Source organism: Arvicanthis niloticus, chromosome 25 (genome assembly GCF_011762505.2).
Source record: "Arvicanthis niloticus isolate mArvNil1 chromosome 25, mArvNil1.pat.X, whole genome shotgun sequence".
NCBI classification, from domain to species: Eukaryota; Metazoa; Chordata; class Mammalia; order Rodentia; family Muridae; genus Arvicanthis; species Arvicanthis niloticus.
Window position 1 is genome coordinate 16,880,829 of NC_133433.1, and position 22,706 is coordinate 16,903,534.

General features: G+C 41.5%; 1 protein-coding gene across 1 annotated transcript in view; it reads left to right on the forward strand.

Annotated features, from left to right (window-relative positions):
• Positions 1-1,457: 1,457 nt before the first annotated feature.
• The window catches only part of Necab1 (N-terminal EF-hand calcium binding protein 1), a 150,113-nt gene continuing 128,864 nt past the window's right edge, over positions 1,458-22,706 (forward strand). Inside the window, exons 1-2 of the mRNA XM_076924129.1 lie at positions 1,458-1,765; positions 8,923-8,947. Of these exons, the coding sequence (XP_076780244.1) occupies positions 1,667-1,765; positions 8,923-8,947 (124 nt within the window). The 5' untranslated portion in view covers positions 1,458-1,666. The remainder of the gene's footprint in view (positions 1,766-8,922; positions 8,948-22,706) is intronic.

A 22,706-nucleotide genomic window follows, 5' to 3' on the forward strand; every position in this document is an offset into this window, starting at 1 on the left:
ACTGGCCTCTGCCTCATTTCTGTAGCTCTTCTTCCTTAAGTGCTTATTAATTCTGGGCTCATCAGGATTGCTTGAGAAGCTTTGAAAAAAAAAATACAGCCAGGGACAACCACATACTAGCTGAACACGAATCAGGAAGTGAAACACAGGCCTTAATTTGTTTTTGTTTTGCTTTTGTGGGAAGAGTTCTTTTCTTTATTTGGGCTGTCTGCTCCAAGTTGATGCCCAAAACATTTGTAAAATGCAGTGACTATTTTATTGTGCTCTTAAGTTCTGTAGGGAACAGCACTTATCATCTTGGGATCCTTCTGGATATCTGGGATGCCTGGGGTTTAGACTGGGACTGCTCCTATAGTCAGGGCTGTCTCAAGGAGCTGGAGGCTGAAACCATCTGGAGGCATCGTTATTGACAGAACTGCTGTTGGTAATTATACTCGGGTGATATCAAGACCTTGCTCAGTTGGATCTCTCAGTCAGATGACTACTTACACATTCCATATATCTTGCGTGTTCTCAGAGTATAGTGGCTTAAAACCACCAGATTTCCTCTGTAGAAGTTCCTGACTTCTAGAAGGGATAGATGCACCATTGGAAGAGTGCAACTGTAAGGCCTTTTATGTATCCCGGCTCAGAAAGCATGATCTTTGAGGTCTAGGCATGAAGAGAGCCTGCAGGAAGAATGACAATTCATCTGTTAGGACATTTTGAAGTTGACACACACTCTAAGTGACACACACTCCAACATTCAGCCAGAGTTGACACCAACCAAACTCATTCTTTGTAAACACTAGATACTAGCAGCCTGGAGGTAGGGGGTAGAAACACCAGAATCCGTAATGTTGGAAGGCTCATGGCCAGGATTACTGGTGCAAGGCAAGTTATCTCCCTACATTTGGTCTGTGATGGGCCTGACTTGCCTTCCCCTTGAACACCTGATAGTGCCACATGTGCAAGCATTGGAACTACGAGCCAAGAACCACTCTGGTGATCATTTTTCAGATTCATAAAAACTAAACCTTAAAGATTTAGCAATTTGCTAGACCATAAGATAAAGGAATTAACTAAGGCAGATGGCCAAACCCAGTGCCTTAATTCCAAACGGAACTAGCCATCCTTTCCAAGATGGAATCCAGGAACCAAGTTGGTTCTGTCTTGGGGTGTGGGGGAGCAGAGTTCTGTTTCCATCCAGGATGGAGTAGACAAAACTCGGATTCCTTCTTTCCACTCATGAGTTTTCCTCGGTGCTTCTGACCTCGCCCCTCTGCTGCTCAGGACAAAGCTTGATCTGGTCTGTCATGTAAAATGCCCGGTGGTGGGCAGGGTCCCGAAGGTTACCTTTGGCAAGTGACTAAGGGCTTGCCCAGGCCAGGGAATGCTCACTGGCAAGGGGAGTTACATTGTTGCTAAGTGCAGGGATGAGCTGGATCCCCAGTGAGGTGCAGCCAGCCACGGGAAGGGGGCGGCGAAAGCTAGCGTGCTGAAGCCTAGAGGCGGGAGAGGGAGGAGAGTCCGTGCTGAACGGAGGGAGGCGCGCTCCTAGCGAACACCCACTCTCATCCGACCCCGGTGGCTCGGCGCAGGGAGGCAGCAGCTGAGATAGCACCAGGTCAGAGCCGCTGCATCCCTCCCAGTCCGTCTCTCCCCGCCGACGCCAGGACCGCTGAGGATGGAGGATTCCCGGGAGACCTCGCCATCCTCCAACAACTCCTCGGAAGAGCTCAGCTCTGCCCTGCAGCTGTCCAAGGGCATGTCCATCTTTCTCGACGTAAGTAGAGACGAAGTAGTTGGGTGGGCGCCTTAGGCATCACCGCTGTGAGAGAGGAGGGGTCGGGAGCAGCGACTGTCCCTCAAAGGACCCTAGGCAAACAAATGCCAGAGGGAAGACTGCCACCCAACTTGTAAAGAGCTGTCCCAGACCTACAGCTTTGATTATAAGCGTTAAGAAGCCCCAAAAGTTCGACTTCCCAGCACCTAGGGCTTCTCCCGGGGCTGGAGAGTCTCCTATTGAGCAGTGTAGGACTTGATTCAGGACTCATTCCTGCGGCCCGATTTGCTGGTAGGCACTCTCCCTTGTGCTGGGGAGCACTGGTGGAAGCCTTAGACATAGTGATGCTTCTCCAGCTGCTCCCAGCTACCTCCAAAAACAATTTCTTTGAACGTATTTGCTTTTTACTTTACAACAGTAGCCAAGGTCTCTTTTATGATAATGATTTTCTTCTTCCCTTTTGGTGCCGGCTCCCTTCCCTATGATTCTGTTCCCGTGCCTAAGTTGTAATTACTATCATTAACCTTCTCTTCTAGCTTTTGACGGTTTTCCCTTTGGTCCCATTCCTTGCTTGGGAATTGACTTCCTTCCTCCGTAGCTCTAGCATGACCATTCTTTTCTTTCTGTGCTATTTTCTACCCTCATGCTCTCTCTATAGCAGTTTTAGATCTTACTTGCTCCTCCATTCTGCTTCTTCGCTTTGTTCCTGATGTTTCAGTTCTCTGTGCTTCTCACCGGGTTGCCTTGTTAGGTCCCCTGGCTCACCTGTCCCTGGGTTGCTTGCCTTCCGGGTTCTGGCTCTCTTTGCTGCTGCTCTTCACATGTCAAATTCACTCTGTTCCCCCAGGTAGTGTCTGGCTGGCTTAGTGGGGACAGTTCTAGCTGCTCCTTGTTTAGCATGATGGAAAATGGGCAAAGCATGCCAAGAAGCCCTGTTTGTCTCTGCCCCTCCCCTTCCCTAAGCCATCACTCTTTATGAGAGTCCAAGAGTGTAGAAGGTGGGCCAGAGGCTAAAAAACACTTGATTATGAAAAATGAAAATACGAGGACAGCAAATAAACTATCATAATGGCCAGTGAGGGACTTTGAAGATGATGGGGGAGGGGCGAGGAGTCCTCGATTTGTCGTGAATGAATTATCTAGACTTTTTTTTTTTTTAATTGGTGGAGAAATCCCTATCAATAATTAAAACTTGTGTAAGATACTTAATCGAAGCTTCAACCCCACCTCCTGGCAGTCTTCTCCCTGAATCATCATGCAGAGCCAACATGAAATTCAGGCTTTGGGGGTCAGACATTTTCTTCCCATGAAAACACGATTTCTGCTTTTTGCTGCATCAAATTGTTATAGTTTGTTTGTTTGTTTGTTTTTGGAAAAAAATCTCTACATGGGTTCAGTCTATGATCTAATTATTTGTTCATGCCCTGCCATGCAGGAGCTAGGCTGGGTCAATGTAAAGATATGGCAGCACACATGGGCAGGCAGTCTCCAGGATCAGGGGGAATCAGGACCTTGCTCATCCAGACCATTAGGAGGAAGAACACCAATCCGCCAAAAAGTTAATTCTGAGGTCAGGTGGGACCTCTGTTCTTTTGGGCCCAATCTGTGCTCTGCCCTCTGAGGGCACCGAGCACTACCGTGTGCTTTTATCTCATGCCTCTAACAAATCCCGCTGATTCTCTGCTGAGGAATAAACGGAAACCAGGTAAGAGCAAAGAAAGCCACCCTACAGACTTAGCATTCTAAGCTCAAGTGTTCAACTGCAGGCTTTTAAAAGAAAGATTTAAAATCTCATTTTATTACATATGTACAGTTATAACCAAGTTCTAGAAACAATGCAAGGCCCTTGTCCTGATGGAACTTTCATCTATAAACAGGGCTGGCTCCCTTACCTTCTTAAGTCTATTTCCATAACTAAAAAGAAAATAACAAACCAACCTGATTCCACAAGAGAGGCGTTAACATGCCTGTTTCCCTGTGAAATATAGTTTTAAAAAAAGATTAACTGCAGTTGAGTTCTTTTTCTTGGATCGAAAATATGTTGTTTACACATTTCTGAGTTATTTTGTAAAAAATGTAACACTCTGGTGAATTGTGTGACATGAGAAAGGATTGGTTATTTAGAGACCTCTGAATTATTCATTTCTGGATCATGCCGGTTTTAGCGAAAGCAAAATGTGAAACATAAATACATCATTTGATTTGATTAGATTTATTTAGTATATTCTAGCAGCAACGTTAAGAATGATTGCTTTTTTTAATTCTATTCAGATCACAAGGAACAGGTGGTAGATTCCTCCTGTTCCAGATCTGAAAAGACATGAGACCACTGGGGGACTCTTGTACCTCACAGACTAATTTTCAATTTTGGGGAAGAACTGAATCTCCCAATAAGAATAAGAAAATCTCATTTATATTTAAGTATCATTGGGACAGGAAATCTTTAGATTTCTTAGGGAATCTACTTAAACCCCATTTGAGGATACCGTTGAGGATATGACTAGGCCAGCAAGCTGATTAGAAAACTAGAGATAAACACTTGACTTAACATTGAAAATCAGATTTTGTAGAATCATTTGTCTTTCATTTCATTTTTTAAATTTATATTCAGCAGGTGTCATGTTGTCATTATGGGGTGACAATATAAAGAACAAAGGAAAAACAGGGCCACATGAAATGTACATTTGAAGTACTGTGGTATGTCCATGTGCATATTCACAAATTCATAAGTAGAATAGCTTTAGCCAAATTCACAAAGGAACCACATTAATGTGAGCTATATTATTTTCCCCCGAAGAGTCACAATAATATATCACCTTATCGTAATTATTTGTGAATACCTACTGAGGGTGAACAGAAGACCTTTCCCGACTGCTGGCTACCCATGCATGCTGCCACACTAGGCTGGGCATATTTACACAAGGCACACCTGCTAGGCTTGGGACAGGACCAGGACAGGCTCCAGTATACAGCAACTCAGAAGGATCAGAAGGCTGACAATTGGATTCCTTTTCCACTACCTTGCTATGCTTTTCCAAGTTGCCTTATTCTAGATAATGGAGAATAAGGTCACATTTAAAATGTGAGTCCCTGGAGTAGGCAGAGACCCTTTTGATTAATCTAGTCTGCTACTGTGCAGTGGGGGAAAAAATTTCCATTCTGCTCCTGATGCAAGATAAATTCCAAAAGAAATGGGTTGCATCTCGATTCATCCAATGGCACTGTCCTCTTCAAATAGATTTCCTTTGGCTTTTCTTATGTTCTCTGCTGGGCATCTGACCCAGGGTCCTGTGCACGCTAGGTGGATGTTCTACCTCTAAACCACACTTCGTGCCTCTCGTTACTTTTAATTGAGAAGAAACAGGACCTTCTCCATCTTGATGGTAAGGGGGGATTAAAGCTGGACTGTCAGAAAAGGAAGTGATGACTTTACAACTCGACATGTCTCCCACCCCTCCGTCTATGTATAAGGGCACATGAAAAGCACTTGGCCTAGAAGGTCAGAACGTGGTAAAATGAGTAATAGCTTCTCCTTCTGAAAGGTTTTGATTCTGAGGCGTGGCACATGCTTATTTATGTGAGAGATGGCATGGATGGAGGATTGTCAGAGCAGAAAGGGCTTTCCAACATCATGAGTCTGTGCTTCATTTATGCTATTGCTACACATCTTCTTTCTTGCTCGGTCACACCTGCGTGCTGGATTATGCGAATGTGACTGTATGTTTCGGAAAATGTCAAGTAAAAGGCTAAACAAGAATGGCTTTTGCCACGTCTTTCCACACGGGGCTTACCCTGGGCAACACTGAGAAGAATGGAATAGAACGTACTGATTACATTTTAGTCGTGTGTTTTCTACTGCCAACTTCCCTGCAGCCTGAAGGCGACCCATGGTGTTGATCAAACTATTTATTGAGCACCCAGGGCTGTGCACCAGGACTCACCTCCTTGTTATTTTCTTCTGTATATGAGTTTATGCTCCCTATGAACTACAAATTTCTGCTGTTCAGCTCAGTTTCCCAGGATCCCACCAAGTGACTGACAGCCCATCTTATCCTGAATTATAACCTGAGTCCTTTTTCTGGGGTCCTTGTTAGTCCAGTGACTAGTAATGGTTTTATGCTTTCAAGATAACATTCACATTTAACATCTGCCTTTGATAACTTAAAGTGAGAAACAAGGAATTTCACTTATGGGTATCAAGGAATACCTTTGGAGGTAATAAGGAAGCTGTATGATAATCCGTAAATTATAGTGAAGCACAGTATTCTTCATATTTAAGCTTCCTGCCTGCACATATTTAAGTGTATTTACTATGCCTAGTGAGGGCAGCTGTTAAGATTAGCAGGCTGTAGTAACACTACATACTGAGCTCCATTCTCATCTACAGTGGCTTTTATTTTTAATTGTGAGCTCGGAGGCAAAATTTGCAGTTTGCAAGTCTATTCATATTTAATTACAGGAGTTTAATATTATGAGCTACTGTCTTAATTTCATCTCTGAGAACCTGAGTGCTGCCCCAGGTTGTTGTTTACATGGCATGATGATGGAAGTCCTGGGTCTCCTCTTAGATGTGTGGTTGTTTCCACTCTAGGCATTTCCCACTCTCGAGGACACAGTAGAATTCAAAACTCAAACCTCAGGGTCAATCAGAGACCAGAGATGGGATGTGCTTCACGCCTCCCTGACTTGGCTCTAGCTTTTCAATTTTGGAAGACGGGAAGAAGCTCTGGTGGAAGAATGGATCTTCAAAGTTTCCACCAGCAACCACTCCAGAATATTGTATCCGTCCATTCTAAGTAGAGCCCTCACCACTGAAACTCATCTTCTCATAGTAATGGAGCTTATCCTGTGAAGTAGATGGCTGATTTAAGTTTGATGGTTAAAGTGGTACCCATATGTTGCTGGGAACGTTTCATGGATGAGATTTGTTAGAAATAATATTGCTATTTATAATATAAACCATTTTGGTAAAGAGTATATTTATTCATACCTCACTTGTTTGAAGCCAAAATAATAAAAGGAGGACCCTTTTCCTGTGATAGAAAAAAGAAAAATAACCAAAGTAATAATGAAAAACAGTTGGCTATGCTTTAAACTGTTCACCAAGAAGTGCCAATGCAAAAATGAGGATTATTCTGGTTATTTAGCTATAATTAAAGCTTAGTCGGGAAAAAACAAGAACCCCCCCCCCCCAAGGGATCTTTTCATATAATTAAAGTTTGCATTCGCAGTACCATAGATGGTCATTCTCTGCAGGTGTGTACGCAACACATTATGTCATTCGGTTAGACTTCTGCCAGTGCCCACATCACATGGGGTTAACTGCATTGCTCCTAACAGAAAGAAAGAATCAAAAACAGTTCAAGGTCTAAATATATAGCAGTGTATTGGCCTTTGTAATAAGCAGCTGAGCTTGTCTCCTTAGAGACTATCCAGGCTGCTCAGAGTTGGTTCTTCCACGTGTCTTAATGCAGCTTTTTGGAGTGTTGAGAGTGTCTCTGTATTGTTATCTTTTTAGAAGGCTATCACATTAGGGCCCATACCTCATCATTGTCTGATTACACCAAAGAAGGACTCAATTTCAAATAAGGTCACATTCATAGCTACTAAGAAACTTGGGCTTCAACACCTGTTTTCAGGAAAAGAGCAACATGGTTTAACCCACAGTATATATCTTTCCATGTTTAAGTATAGACCTACCACAAAGAATTGTTGTACATCTATACACCATAAAAAGGGTCCACGTTAACACTATTATTATATCCAAGTAAGATACAGAGTAGATGTATGGGCTCCTATTTACTGATCATATGGCATTTTTCTGCTATGCTTTTATTTCCCATTTTATTGAGATGTCAACTAATTTAAATTGAAGTGCATACATGTAAAATATAAGTTTGTTGAGTTTTAACATATGAAATGTGACAATTCCTGCAAATGTCACAGCTGACAACAAAAACAATCTGCAGAGAGGCATGGATGAAAACTCAGTTCAGTATGACGTAGTTAACCAGGCTAATTCAAACTTCTAGAGTTTGACAACAGGCTAGATCACTTTAGACAAATTTAAATACAGTACAATTTGGATAAAGGTTTTCTGGTAACAATTCTCCCTTTACCTGTGCACAATAAAGCTTAAGGGATGACTACATCAAAACTCTTGCAAAGCCCCATGATCTGTAACATGAAGATGGGTTCTATAGCTTAAGGGCCTGGGATCTGGTATGGTCTCTGAGATAGCACAGAGGTCAGCTGACTGTAAAGTGCATGTGACATCTTCCCTAAGGATGAGTTCAGTTGACTGAGAAGCAAAGCTACTGATAAGGTCGAGGGAGAAAGAGTCTGGGATAAACATTCTAAGGGGTTTGGGTGAAGCCTGGCTCTACAGAGAGCAACGGTCACCAGGTTATTAACAACATCCACTCCCAGCCTTTTGGGTAGGAAGCAGGTATACATTTCTTTCCTCGAGGAAACACTCCTTCTTGGTTAACATTCTCAGTTTCTCCAGTGCTAATCTGTGAGCGATCTGGCCTTCCACAATGAAACAATTACACTTGAGATAAGTTAATGTTTTTATTACCCTCAACAGTTTTCTGATATACATTTAAAATCCATAGCTCTCAGCCTGGACAACTATTAGATAGCTATTGATCTACTTTCTGTCATTAAATATTATTGTGCAATTAAAAACTGTATATACCAGGACATATACAGAGGCACTTTTTGTGTCTAGGTTTTCTACTTAGCCTAATCATGATAAGATACAACCAACGTTTTATATGTAAAGTATTTTTTTTGATAGTTGCTTCTTTTTAAATATTTGGCCCACTAGTTCTTTATTGTAGTGACCTAACACTTAATTTATCAATTAAGCTGTTGGTGGACATTTGATCTGTTTCCAGATGAGGGAATATTTAAAAAGGAAGGTCTCAGTTGGAAAAGATTCACTTAACATAGGAGTTTTATTTGCTTAGCAATATATGAATTTATGTGTATATATAGCATTCATTGAAATACTTAGGAACAAAAGATTTCTTTTTTTTTCCTTCTGCTAATCCTGAAAACTCAGCCTAGGGGCACACATATGCTAGGCGAGTGAGTCAAGCTCCAGCACAGCAGAAAAGAAGGATAACCATTTTTCTTCTTTTTCTTTCTAGATCCTGAGGAGAGCAGACAAAAATGGTAAGACCCAAATTCTACAATTTTTATTTATTAATTTATTATATATTAGACTGTCTTATAAAAAAAACCAGAGAAGTGGAAAGTCCTAGAAAATGACATGTAAAATACAGTTTTAGCAATAGTCATAATTTTTATCAAGTTTATGTCTCCAGATATTTATGAGAAGTTGGCAGATGAATTCAAATTTGACAGCAAGATGGGATTTGTGCCTTTGAAGTCAGAAGTCCTATCATTCATGGGCTGTTACTTCTCCCTTTAAAGCTTGAAAAAAATGTATAGGAACAGCAGCTTCGATTCATTGAGTGTCCTGGTGTATGTATTTTGTGTTAGAGTTCTAAGTTGCAAAGGATTTTAACATAAGTCTGTTTGATAACCAGCATCTAGGCTCACCAGTTTCGTAGTGGCCTAAGAAGTTCCCAAGGCATTCTGGTATTGCTGCCCAGAAACAGTACACCTTACTCTTTACCTGAAACATGGGAAATTCTCATCCACAGAGACAGAAGTGAGAGGCAGCAAACCAAAAATAAAAATTTTCCCTGAAAATTTAGAGGCAGTTCTGTTAAGTCCAATTATATATAAGCCCATGGGTATTTTTTTTTTGTTGTTTTACTCCTTGATTCCACTAGAAATTTGATTCCATAGAATCAGAGCTTATTAAGTTTGTTCTACTTAAGTACTTCGATATGGGCATATTACTGTTAAAAGTGGCTTAATGGTTTCAGGATACAAAGGCTTCTTTCCCGTGCTTGAAATCTCACTTCTTAGTTTGAAGGAAAGATTGCAGTCAGATCTGACCATTACAACATGTTACTTAGTTTGTGCTTAAGAGTACAGATCCAGAAGAGCTTTTCCAACATTGCACCCCTTTCTCCCCAACACCAAATGTCCATCCAGGGAGCACTGAGAAAGCATCCCCAGTATCGTCATGTAAACCTTGGTCTGACTATCAGAATATCCTGTTTCAAATTATGTTGCAGCAATTGTTGTGTTACCAAATCAAGGATGTCCTTTGTTCCTTTGTATTATTAATCATGAAGATGAGAGTGAGGATATTTTTTATTTTTTTCTTCCTATCTGATTCTTTAGCCCTTTGCTTAATATCTGGCCCCAGTACCACTGATACACAACAGAGGGGCACATTGGTCTCTATGCCAGCTGCCCTATGTTTTAGCTTCTCCCTGTTCTGATATATACCTGGCTCCCTCTTTCCTGAAGCTCTGTGTTCCTTTAGGTGGCATCTTTTGTTTCCTTGGACCTCAAGACTCTGACTAAGTTCTGATATAGCCTTTATATCTATCACTTCTCTTTTTATGAAAACTATCATACTCTATAATGATAGTAAAATCCAGTTACCATACTTCATATTTGTGACAAAAATCCCCTGTCAAATCAATGCACATGAATAAATGTAACAGTTGTAGCAGCCCTGTAATTCATGCTACACAACACAGTCACATGTTCTGTCAGCTCTGTATCCTGTTCTTCCAACATCTCCTCCCCTGAAAGTGATTTGTTTCTGTTCCTTACTCCTTTTCCTAATGTTTGGCTCTACCACATGATCAAAACCACCTTTCTCCATCTCCTATCTCTCAGTCTTCACTTGTATTTACCCTGCAGTCTTCTGAACCACACAGTTGCCTGCACATTTCTCCATTAGCCCACCTCCATGATACTTGGTGCCTTAACCACTGCTTATTACGACATTTCTCTCCAGCAGCTTGTGAACGTCCATCCACATATCGCATATAGCAAAAGTCTAGGAAATCGTCCCTATGCTGCAGGGCCCCCACCCATTGTCTCAGTCCCTAACCCTTCCATATATAGAGACCCTTACAGTGGAGGGCTGAAGTTGATCCTTGGAGATTCTAGCTCCCTTAGCCAAACTTACTTCTCTGGGTCAGAAATTAGTCTTCTGTATTAACACTATGCAAAGCAAATATTTCACATTTGTAGACAATTGTTTAATAAGTTAGTAGTGAAGATGCTCTGGCGTCAATACATCGCTTTGATCTGCTCACTCCCCTGTACCTTTTCGCTACCTTATTCTTCATCCTTACTCTTGGTGTAAAGTTGGGGGATGCTTAGCATCTGGCAGGTCTGGGCTTAAATTACAGTTACTCCACCTTGTAACTCTAAAGACACTAGGAATCATTGTAAATGATAAATGACACGATGCATGTAAAACCTCTGGGGGAAGTGTCTGGGGAAACAGTAGCAACTTAGTTTCCAAGTCATGATCTCTTTTTGTGTCATGATGCCTTGACTATATGAAGCAACTGGTGACATTTCAGTAATGTCTCCCGCAGTGGGATTTGGTGGACAGAGAACATAAAGCTATTTACCAGGCACACTGAAGTGAAAACGAAAAATAGAGAGGGTAAGATGGAATGTAAATGTGAAGATTCAGAAGTAGCCACTTTTCTGGACCACGTGTTTATTGTATTCTGTATATGCAAGTAAACAGCAATTACATCTATTTGCTTTCTTGGGAATGGACTCTCACGTGACACGGACACTTGTGGACAGCTTAATTATTGCCATAATAATGAAACGAAGGAGAAGCGATAAGCAGAATGGGAATCAGCCTGCCAGAGGACAGAATTAGCATTTAGACTCCATGCGACATAAAAGAGAAGCTGCAAGATAGATGAATGGGAGAAAATACATGATTAGGGATTAGCTATAATAATGATGTCTTGGTGAGATATTTTTTTGGTCTGGTTGTTGTTTTTAAATCACAGGCTAGGATCCTAAGCAGAAAGACAGAGTGGGAAATAGTATTGCTTGGGGGAGATGTTAGTGCTTTGATCTGAAAAGCCCAAATTAAACCTAGAAATGCAGAACTCTGGGGAAGCTTCCTCACACCTGGGCTGAACGACAACAAAAATGGTGCACGGATATTTTTCAAATATCCGTTTGAAAAGTATTTTTAAGTTTTGTTTAAGGAAATTTAACTAACAATTAATACGGTTTGCATATATTAATGCTATATAGTATGATGTTGGGTTGTACATATTCATTATGCAATGGTTAGCAGCAAATTGATTAACACATTCATCACCACCCATGGCTCACAGTAAATCCATTGCTCATTTTATGACTGGAAAGTCTATCTTTCTAACAACATCACTTCATTTCTCCTACGCCTAGCTCTTAGCAACCGCCATTCTACTCTCTGTTTCTGTGGGCTTGACATTTTTCAGATTCTACATATAACTAGGATCATACGGTGTTTGTTGCTCTGTGTCTGGGCCAAAAGACTTTCTTTAGCTTAGTAAAATGCAAAATAAAAAGACTCCTAGCGGTGAATAGTCACATCCAGTTTCTCTTGTTGATATGCACTTGCTCAGACCCACTGCTGATCCAGTCAGCAAATAGTTAGGGTAGATAAATGGTGGGTTTGACCTCTGTGTAATGGCTGATCTCTGGCTGAATTGCTCTGTGGTGTAGTTCTCTGGCTTTCAGTTACTCTAAGTCTGTGAGGGCAGAGCTGTCTGAGGCTCACAAGATTGAGCAAACTGCCTACCGTGACACAGGTTCTAAGTAAATAGCTATGAGTGTTTGTGAGACGGGCATCATCAATTTAACCTTGAAACTTGAGGAAGAAACTGAATTATATGAATTATTTAATGAAGCTGCACCATGCTATTTAGCTATTTCTACAAATTATTAATGACTAGGATTTATGGTGGATTATTATGGCCTAGTTCCAATGCTAAGTTCTTAATAGACATTGTCTAGAATTGTTCTAAGGAGCCCATCAAGTAGATGGTTTGAAGTCATAGAAAGAACAAAAGATGAGAAAAAAAGAGCCCTAGTATCTCAGTTCCTATTCTGTCTAGGCTCATGATACCAAGCAAGTCATTCACCTTCTCTTTGTCTCCTTATCTGTGTAGTGGGATGATGATAGCTCTTTCAAAGCTGTCTTGAGAATCAACTGAGATTATACTTTTGAAGCATTTTGCTTATTATTATTATTAAATATTACCTATACATAGTAACATTTCATTATATTTCATAATGAATAACATTCACAAACATATACATGCATATACAAATTCACACACACACACACACACACATACACACACACACACACACACACACACACACACACACACACACACTATCTTTCCTACCTCACTAATCTTTCTCTATTTTTTCCCAATTTGCTCGTGTTCTTTTTCATGCCTCTTCTTCTTCCTTTACTTTTGATGACCTAATAAGTTTCATTAACTTTAATCACAAGAGCACATGTGAAGAAAATATCTTTCCCTCATGAATGAATAACTTCTTATTCATTCTCAAAGAAGGGTGGAGCCTACCCTTCCCAGTTCCACTACATGGTGATTACAGATCAAACCTTATGCAGACCTTGTGTATATTTTCACACTGGTTGTGAATTCAGGAGTACAGTAGATGTGTAACTATCAAAAGTCAGAGGTCCACATTGCTGTCCCCATTTTTCTCTGATGCTTCCATTCTTTGTTCTCTCCACGTCTTCTGCAATGTTCCTTGAACAATGGGGCAGAGTGAGGTAGAGGAGGAACATGATAATATAGGTGTCTCATTTATGAGTGGGCTTCTGAAATAATTTATTCTCAGTTCTTTAACTTGTTAAAAGTCACCACTGACAAAAATAAATATGCTTCTTTGACCAAAGGTGGGGCAACACTCTTCTATGTGTATAGCATTGTTATTTGGGATGTAATTTGACAGACACATCATAATCATTTAGCAAAATGATAGTCATAGCTTTGTCACTAAAGCCTATGGCTCCCTACCCCAGCCATGGCCTACTGATCATGTTTACAATACCAGATGTGAATTCCCTGTGTAGAGCACACAGCAAATCCAATCAGATGGTGGGAGGTTACCGTCTTGATAGATTTGCCGATGTTTCTCTAGTGAGCTCATGTTGCCTGCCTTAATGCTATTGCATACATGGTCTGCAGCTTAATAAGGCTATTGACAATCCATCCCCAGCAGGAAAGTATTAATTTCAGTCTAGGTACTAATAGCCCCTATTTGTAGCTATTGTTTCTAATGTTTTTTAATGGACTGAATCAAACTAAAAGGGTTAACTAATTGCCTTTGAGTTGTACCTTAACCTAACAGCATAGTGAATACAGACATTCTTTACTCCAAATTGACTTATTCAATTGTGTGTGTGTGTGTGTGTGTGTGTGTGTGTGTGTGTGTGTGTGTGTGTGTTGCATATTATAACGTAACCCAATTCCACAAGGGTCTGATGCTTTGTTTTTGTAATACATAATAGTTACATTTAATTTATGTGTTAAGACCTTCATTAGGAAGCTGAAAAAAAAATAAATACTAAATGACTAGCAAATCTCCAGACAATAGCAGTAGCAAGAAAAATTCTGGACAACAGTTCATGTTCCATTTATAAAAATTTGAAGACTGAATGGGTCAGTGAGTACTGACTGATTATATGAGAAGCAATAAAAAGCCTTTCAAGTTCATCACCCGAATCTTGGATTATTCTATCCTCTCATGAAAATAAGATAAATAGAGACTAAAGCAAAGGTTCAGTACATAGGGCTTCTTTACAGAGAGGTGAGGTTTTCACATATCACTCCAGAGCCTTAGGGCAGTCTATAGTCTACTGAAACTTGATAACAAATCTGTGACACACAGACAGTTAACCCTTAGCTCTGAGGAGCTCCCAAACCCTTCCTACTTGTAATCCGGTATGTAGACCCAAATAAAATGCAAAGATTGAGGTGTATGCCCAGAAATTATTAATGTAAAGTTGGATTTATTTCATAATTTCTCACTCATTTCTTAAAATGTATGTGAAACTGAGAATAAGCTCATCTACCAGAAGGACTGTCAAATAACTCTATGCCCACGATTTTTCTCAGGCCTAATATAAAGTCAACTAGACACCTACCACCCTGGAAGCCAAAGCCATGTCACTTAGCAATGAGTCACTTAATCTATGTCCTAAAAAGGACCCTATTAGGAGCGGCTCATAGCACTGAGCATGAGAGGAACATTGCAGATTCTAGCTGCCATGACATTTTTATAGCAAAATAAGAGAAAACAAAATTTCTATTTCCGTAGTACGTTTTCTGAAGTGAAAAGCAGTTTTCACATACACAAATGTGTTACTTTTCTTCCATAAGTAGAAAATCACAAAGTTACTGATCTTTACATAGCAGGACCTATCTTATATCACATAAGGAAAGAGAAAATCTAGATTCAGACTTGTGAACCTAATAAATGGCCACTAAATGCTTAGAAGTCAGGCCCAGCTATGACAGCAGAGCCTGAAGTACACAGAGCGTAGCATTTACCCTAAAACTTGATCCAACCTTATATGCACATGCAATTTACCTCAGCCATTGTTTTTACTCCTCCTAGATCCCAGAGGGATGTAGCATGCTGGTTAAGCTTATGAACTGTAATCAGATTAACTGGACTCAAATCTTTGTTCCACTTTCTTATGTGAACCCAATAGCTTCCTTAGCTTCCTGCCTCACAAAATAGAAGCAAAAACTGGTGGCCCTGGTACATGCATGTAAAAGAGAGAGATGATGCATACAAGCTTGTCAGGATGATGTTCAACCCTCAGGAAGTCTTTAGTAAATGCTACCAACTTTGAATCCTCTTTATACTCCTTATTCTTAGTATTGGGACTGTCCGTCTCAATGTCTTTCCTATGATGGAGGGCAGTTCCCACCACTGAGCACAGAGCTTCTGTCCAAGACGACCTTATTATCATCTAAAACCTGCGGTGATTACGGCCTACCTTGGCCTTGGCCCTTTAGTCTTCCCTTTTGTTTGCAAACCAATAATCCCAGCTTAAGATGCACTTCCTTGGGGTTGATGCCTTACATATAAAAATCATTTGAGATTTTTTGTTGTTCCATATTGGAAACTAAAGAAGTTGAATTGAATTTTATTTGTAGCTTTTGAAAGAGTTAAAGGGATTATGTGGCCTGTCATATAGGTAAGACTTCTTTGCTTTCAAATTTTATGCCATGTAATTTCTTAATGATGCTAAAATATCATGTGATCAATATATTTCTTTAAATGTAACAGTATTTTTCTACAATATGGTCCTATATACTTAATATGAAGGTCTTTTAAAAAATGGTTATGAGAGCTGAGGTGTACTATGCATAGCTGGGTTTGGATTGAAAAGTTAAGTGGTAGTTTCAGTCCTTCGTCTCTTCTTTCTTCTTCCTTTCCTTTCCTTTCCTTTCCTTTCCTTTCCTTTCCTTTCCTTTCCTTTCCTTTCCTTTCCTTTCCTTTCTTTCAACTGGTACTGTGTATTAGTCCTGTATGCCACCCTATGTAAGTACCAAATTCAACAACAACCACACACACACACAGAGAGAGAGAGAGAGAGAGAGAGAGAGAGAGAGAGAGAGAGAGAGAGCAGAAAACAGAGTTTATTTAGTTAAAATAGTGGGTTTTGTTTGGTTTTGTTTGTTTGTTTGCTAGTAGAGAAAGACTTTTACTGGGGCTAAGGAAACACACACATAGCAGACACACACAGAGAACAGCCTCTCTACAAAGCAGGGGCAGGAGGCCAGGTTTGGGAAGCTGAAGCTTAACTTCTACCTGAGGTCTGGGTCTTTTAAAGTCTTTGAAGGATCGTTCTTTCCTAATTCAGGGTTGGTCAGTTTGTAGAAAGGCAAGATTGCTGATTGCCTCTCAGCTGTTATATAATCATACCCGACCCAGCCTTGAACCGGGGCCTACTGGCAGAAGATACAATCCACAGACCTTTGTTTTAAGCTGTCAGATTCTTGTCAGATGAGGAGGCTGAGGGTGAAGCCAGCCCTTTTGAAGGTTCGTCATCTTTATTACCTAGTTTTGTCCTCTCTCCCTATATGTCTCCCTATGGGGAAATCTACCCAACTCCTAGTCCCTCACCTCACACTCCTAACTCTTGTTAGGGGATTGGTGCACAGACTGCTCTAACTGCTTTCTAGCTGGCAAACGGTGATGTGGAATGGGTGACTCAGAGATGGGTCTACATGAGACCAGGATGACAAGAGCTAGCAAAGACCTAGAGCATTAAGCACCATTTGATGACAGTGTATATCCTCAGAGGACGCCATTCCAGTGAAATAACCAGTTGTCAAACTCACAGATTTGGGGAAATTATTCACTGAGTGGTGTCCCTGAGACACTGCTGGACAATCTTATTAAAAAAAAAAAAAAAAAAAAAAAAAAAAAAAAAAAAAAAGACCTGACGGGATTATATTTCTCCGTTACATTGCTAGTTAGATCCTATGTCTGATCCAGACCTCAGCACATGGAATCTGGATTTCACTTAGGTTTGGATCATGTTTCCTCCTACTGGACATTATGCCTGATAATTTTCTTTCTTCTTTCTTTCTTTCTTTCTTTCTTTCTTTCTTTCTTCCTTCCTTCCTTCCTTCCTTCCTTCCTTCCTTCCTTTCCTTCCTTCCTTCCAACTGGTACTGTGTTTTAGTCCTGTATGCCACCCTATGTAAGTACTAATTCAACAACAACAACAACAACAGAGAGAGAGAGAGAGAGAGAGAGAGAGAGAGAGAGAGAGAGAGAGAGACCAGAAAGCTTCTGTTGGCAGAGGCTTCTGTTGCTGAGAAGGCACAGCATTTCTCTTACCATTTCTAGACATTTGATCTTTAGACAGGCGTCTGGTGTGACAGACAGCTGATTACACAGTTTAAGTTCATATTTTACATTTGAACTACATTTGATTTAGACACAAATTGTACATTACAATGAATTCTACGGTAGAAGTCTTCACTAAAGTCTATAATGAAGTGATCTTTCTATTTGTATATTTCAAATTCTTCATTTGCTTCTTATTGTCCACAGGATAAAGCCTGGACTCTTCAGCAGGGTATGACCTACCTACCTGCCTTCACAGCCATATCTATATCTGTATCTGTATCCGTATCCGTATCCGTATCCGTATCCGTATCCGTATCCGTATCCGTATCCATATATATATATATATATATATATAGATAGATAGATAGATAGATAGATATAGATATAGATATAGATATATATAGAGATAGATAGATAGATAGATAGATAGATAGATAGATAGATAGATGCATAGCTCTGTCTGCTTGAAACAACTTTCAAGCCATTGGTTGCCAATCAAGTTTATCTTTCCCATTCATCTCTCTCTGAATTTTATTTGGCATAGTATGTGGGCTAGCTTTATGTCAACTGGACAGAGGCTAGTGTTAGATGAAAGAAAGAAATTTTGGTTGAGAAAAATGCCTCCTAAAAGATCCAGCTGTAAGGCATTTTATTAATTAGTGGTTGATGAGCAAGGGCCCAGCCTATGGTGGGTGGTGCCATCATAGGCTGGTGGTCCTGGGTTCCAAAGAAAGCAGCCTGAGCAAGCCACGAGGAGTAAGTCTTTCATGGCCTCTTCATTAGCTCCTGCTTTCAGGTTCCTGACCTGCTTAAGTTCCTGACTGATTTTCTCTAATAATCGACTATGACCTGGAAGTATAAGGCAAATAAACCCTGTCCTCCCTGACTTGTTTTTGGTTATGGCGCTTTCTCACAGCAATAGTAACCATAACTAAAACAGCAGACGAGTTATTTACAAGTAAGGGTCAATTTGTCAAATCCTTTTAACCCCTGCAAACATAGGGTAATTATACCCATATGCTTCCCTTGTGAGACTGTTGAAATTAAAATCATATAAAGGTGCCTCAAGTGACAAATATAAACTTAATAAATATTAACATTTTACTCAATTCTTAATCCCATCTATAGAATCATGTATCTTATATACTTACTACATTGTACAGCTGGTCTATGGACATGTTCCTTGGTCTCTATGAACTTATATTGTTATATAAAGGGAATATGCATACATCTTTTTGCACACAGGGACAGTACATGTCACTATGCTTAGTAACATATGTAACACCTGGCCTGTTGTAAGTATGTCATGAACACTATAAATCAGTCATGAGGCCATGAATGGAGAGCGGCCTCATTTTGCCTGGGATGTTGAGGAAAAGTGAGGTTCATTCTCTTGAGAATTTAGTGGGACAAGTGATTCTACAGAAGGGAAGAAGCAAGCGCTGAGTCATAAAAGCTGAGGGTAAGCAAGAAACTTTCTCAAGTTGTAGACGTATATATTGAACACTTACCATGCTTGCTGTCGACATCTGTATTACAGTTAACATCTAATCCTAACACCCGGTTCCTCAGTGTCCTCTACTGCCTGAGGACAGAGCCATCAATCAGCAGTGACTCCAGCCAAAAGCTTCAACCACTTTCATGTTCCCTCATATCTAGCAACTCTGCATGCAGTTCATTAGTGAGCCTGTCAGGTCCACTGTCAGTATCCAAAGACCTCTTAGTCCATATGTCCTACTCTTGCCCAGCCTCAGCACACTGTAAAACCCACCATAGTAGAGCAGTTGAAGGCATCAATAGGTCAGTGGTTAAAGAACAGTTATGGCAAAGTGAATGTGACATTTTTGACTTGAAATTATCAAAGAACTGTTAATTAATTGAAGGGTTAGTGAGAAAGATGAAGGAATTCGCCAGCACATACCTTGTGCTTGGCATTTGGAGTGTGAAGCATATTTCTGCTTTCTGGCTCAGGTATCTAGTTAGGTAGTGAGACTGCTTTACAAGGGCCTCATATTAAGAGCTTAATTCATTGAGCTATTTGTATTACTTTTATTTATGAGAGTTCTGACGAACATCTGTGATGTTTCTGTGATTCCCATGACACTCTAAATCACACATAAATGGTTATATAGAACTCTGAAGATTTATCATCTGTTCGTTACCAAGTTTTGTATAATCTTGAGACTATTAGTTCATACATCAAATGAAATTGTTGTCCTAATAATAGTCAATAACTTAGTAAAGCATATTTTCATGCCATGACACTAGACAATCTTCATAAGATTCCACAGGAAGGATGCTATCATTATTCTAGTTTTATCCATGAGTAATCTGAGACAAAAATTCAAGGATAGAGGGGTTGTAAATAAAATTCGTGTCTAGAGTCCTTTCCAACATAAGCATCTTAGCACCTAACGAGGGCAGTTCACTTACTTCAGCTCATTTCTGCAGCAGAGTTGCGTTGTTCAGAGCAGAAATATTGACCTTCCATAATAGATGAATAATACTGAGTAATTCAAGGTAATTTAAGAAAAAAGAGGAAACTATAGAATTATCCTGACTATTACCATGTTTGAAGATGCATGATATACCAGAGATATGGAATCACAGAGAACAAATATAAACTTTGACTTTTCTGTTTCATCATTTAAACGTGCACCAGATATTTTAATCCATGTCCTGTGTGTGCCAGACAGTATCCTAGTTGTTGAGAATACAAAGAGAAAAGGATATAAAAACTTTGGGACACATTTATTAGGCTGTGATGTTGGACAATTAATCTCTTTGAGCTTTTTTTTTTTTTTTTTTTTTTTTTTGCTTTTTAGGTGAGAATCTTAAGACTTGATTTCCAGGGTAATTGGGAAGAATAAAAAAAGTAAATCCCCCTGGATGGTATTTAATATTGTGAATAATAAAAATGTCAGATTCCTTTACTAATTCTCTGTAGATTCTAAAGATATGATTCTTCATAAGCCAATTAACAACCTACAGACATGCTCACAGGCTAATCTGATGGAGGCAATCCCCCAATTAATACTTCCTTCTCAGGTGACCCGTTCCCTCTCCCCTCCCCCTCCCCCTCCCCCTCCCCCTCCCCCTCCCCCTCCCTCTCCTCTCCTTCCTCTCCCTCTCCTCCCCTCTCCCTCTCCCTCTCCCTCTCCCTCTCCCTCTCCCTCTCCCTCTCCCTCTCCCTCTCCCTCTCCCTCTCCCTCTCCCTCTCCCTCTCCCTCTCCCTCTCCCTCTCCCTCTCCCTCTCCCTCTCCTCTCCCTCTCCCTCCCCTCTCCCTCTCCCTCTCCCCTCTCCCTCTCTCTCCCTCTCTCCCTCTCCCTCTCCTCTCCTCTCCCTTCTCTCCTTCTCCCTCTCCCCCCTCTCCCTCTTCCCCTCCCTCTCCCTCTCCCTCTCCCTCCTCTCCCTCTCCCTCTCCCTCCTCTTCCTCTCCCTCCTCTCCCTCTCCCTCCTCTCCCGGTCTGTCCTCTCCCTCTCCCTCCTCTCCCGGTCTGTCCTCTCCCTCTCCCTCCTCTCCCGGTCTGTCCTCTCCCTCTCCCTCCTATCCCGGTCTGTCCTCTACCTCTCCCTCCTCTCCCTCTCCCTCCTCTCCCTCTCCTCCTCCTCTCCCTCTCCCTCCTCTCCCTCTCCCTCCTCTCCCTCCTCTCCCTCTCCCTCCTCTCCCTCTCCCTCCTCTCCCTCTCCCTCCTCTCCCTCTCCCTCCTCTCCCTCTCCCTCCTCTCCCTCTCCCTCCTCTCCCTCTCCCTCCTCTCCCTCTCCCTGCTATCGCGCTCCCTCTGCGTCGTCTCCCTCTCCTTCCTCTCCCTCTCCCTCCTCTCCCTCTCCTTCCTCTCCCTCTCCCTCTCCCCTCTCCCCTCTCCCCTCTCCCCTCTCCCCTCTCCCCTCTCCCCTCTCCCCTCTCCCTCTCCCTCTCCCTCTCCCTCTCTCCCTCTCCCTCTCCCCCTCTCCCCTCCCCCTCTCCCCTCTCCCCTCTCCCCTCCTCTCCCCTCTCCCCTCCTCTCCCCTCTCCCCTCCTCTCCCCTCTCCCCTCCTCTCCCCTCCTCTCCCCTCCTCTCCCCTCCTCTCCCCTCCTCTCCCCTCCTCTCCCCTCCTCTCCCCTCCTCTCCCCTCCTCTCCCCTCCTCTCCCCTCCTCTCCCCTCCTCTCCCCTCCTCTCCCCTCCTCTCCCCTCCTCTCCCCTCCTCTCCCCTCCTCTCCCCTCCTCTCCCCTCCTCTCCCCTCCTCTCCCCTCTCCCCTCTCCCCTCTCCCCTCTCCCCTCTCCCCTCTCCCCTCTCCCCTCTCCCCTCTCCCTCTCTCTCTCTCTGATTTCCCTCTAGTTGGTTTCTTTTCCTGGTAGATAGACTTTCTTACCAGAGGTGGCCAGCTAGCTCCTAAACCATTTGCTACCTGTTCAATAGGTCAAAAAGACTTTTTTTGTTCCTTGATGATTTTGCAAAAGTTTTGTCATTTTCTCTGATTGGCTAACTAGTACATGCCCACACATGATACAACACACACACACACACACACACACACACACACACACACACAAACATGCACATAGAGAGACAGACAGACAGAGAGACAAAGGGACAGAGACAGGCAGACACATGTGCATACAGAGACAGAGAGACAGAGAATGCAGTGGAATAGGTAGGGTGCCTAAAGCTAATGAAAGCTAGCTTTCTTGCCATTTCTAGTAAAAGTGAACTAGTGACCGTTCATGTGAAAATCACAGTTTCCACCAAAGAAAGAAATGGCTTCTGATGAAGCAGAGATGACAGCTTCTTCCTTGAAGGAAAAACAGAGATGATTAGCAGGGGCTAACCGTGAGTGGAGGGTAAAGGAAGGCAGTCAACTGTGAGATGTACTGCTTTCTCTTATGTTTGCATAAAAAATTTTGCATGTGAATGAAATTTGTCTATAAACGGAGTATACTTTATGCTGTCAATTTTGAATCTACATCCTCTGCAAATAATTAAATGTTCCTGTAACAAATGCTTCATTTGTCATTACTGAAAGCTTCAGTAACTGGGGGTGTATTTGGTTTACTTCTAATCTCTCATGAAATGTAGTAAGTTTTCAATAGAAATGACATTAAATGTCCTCTTCCCCCCCCCCCGATAATAT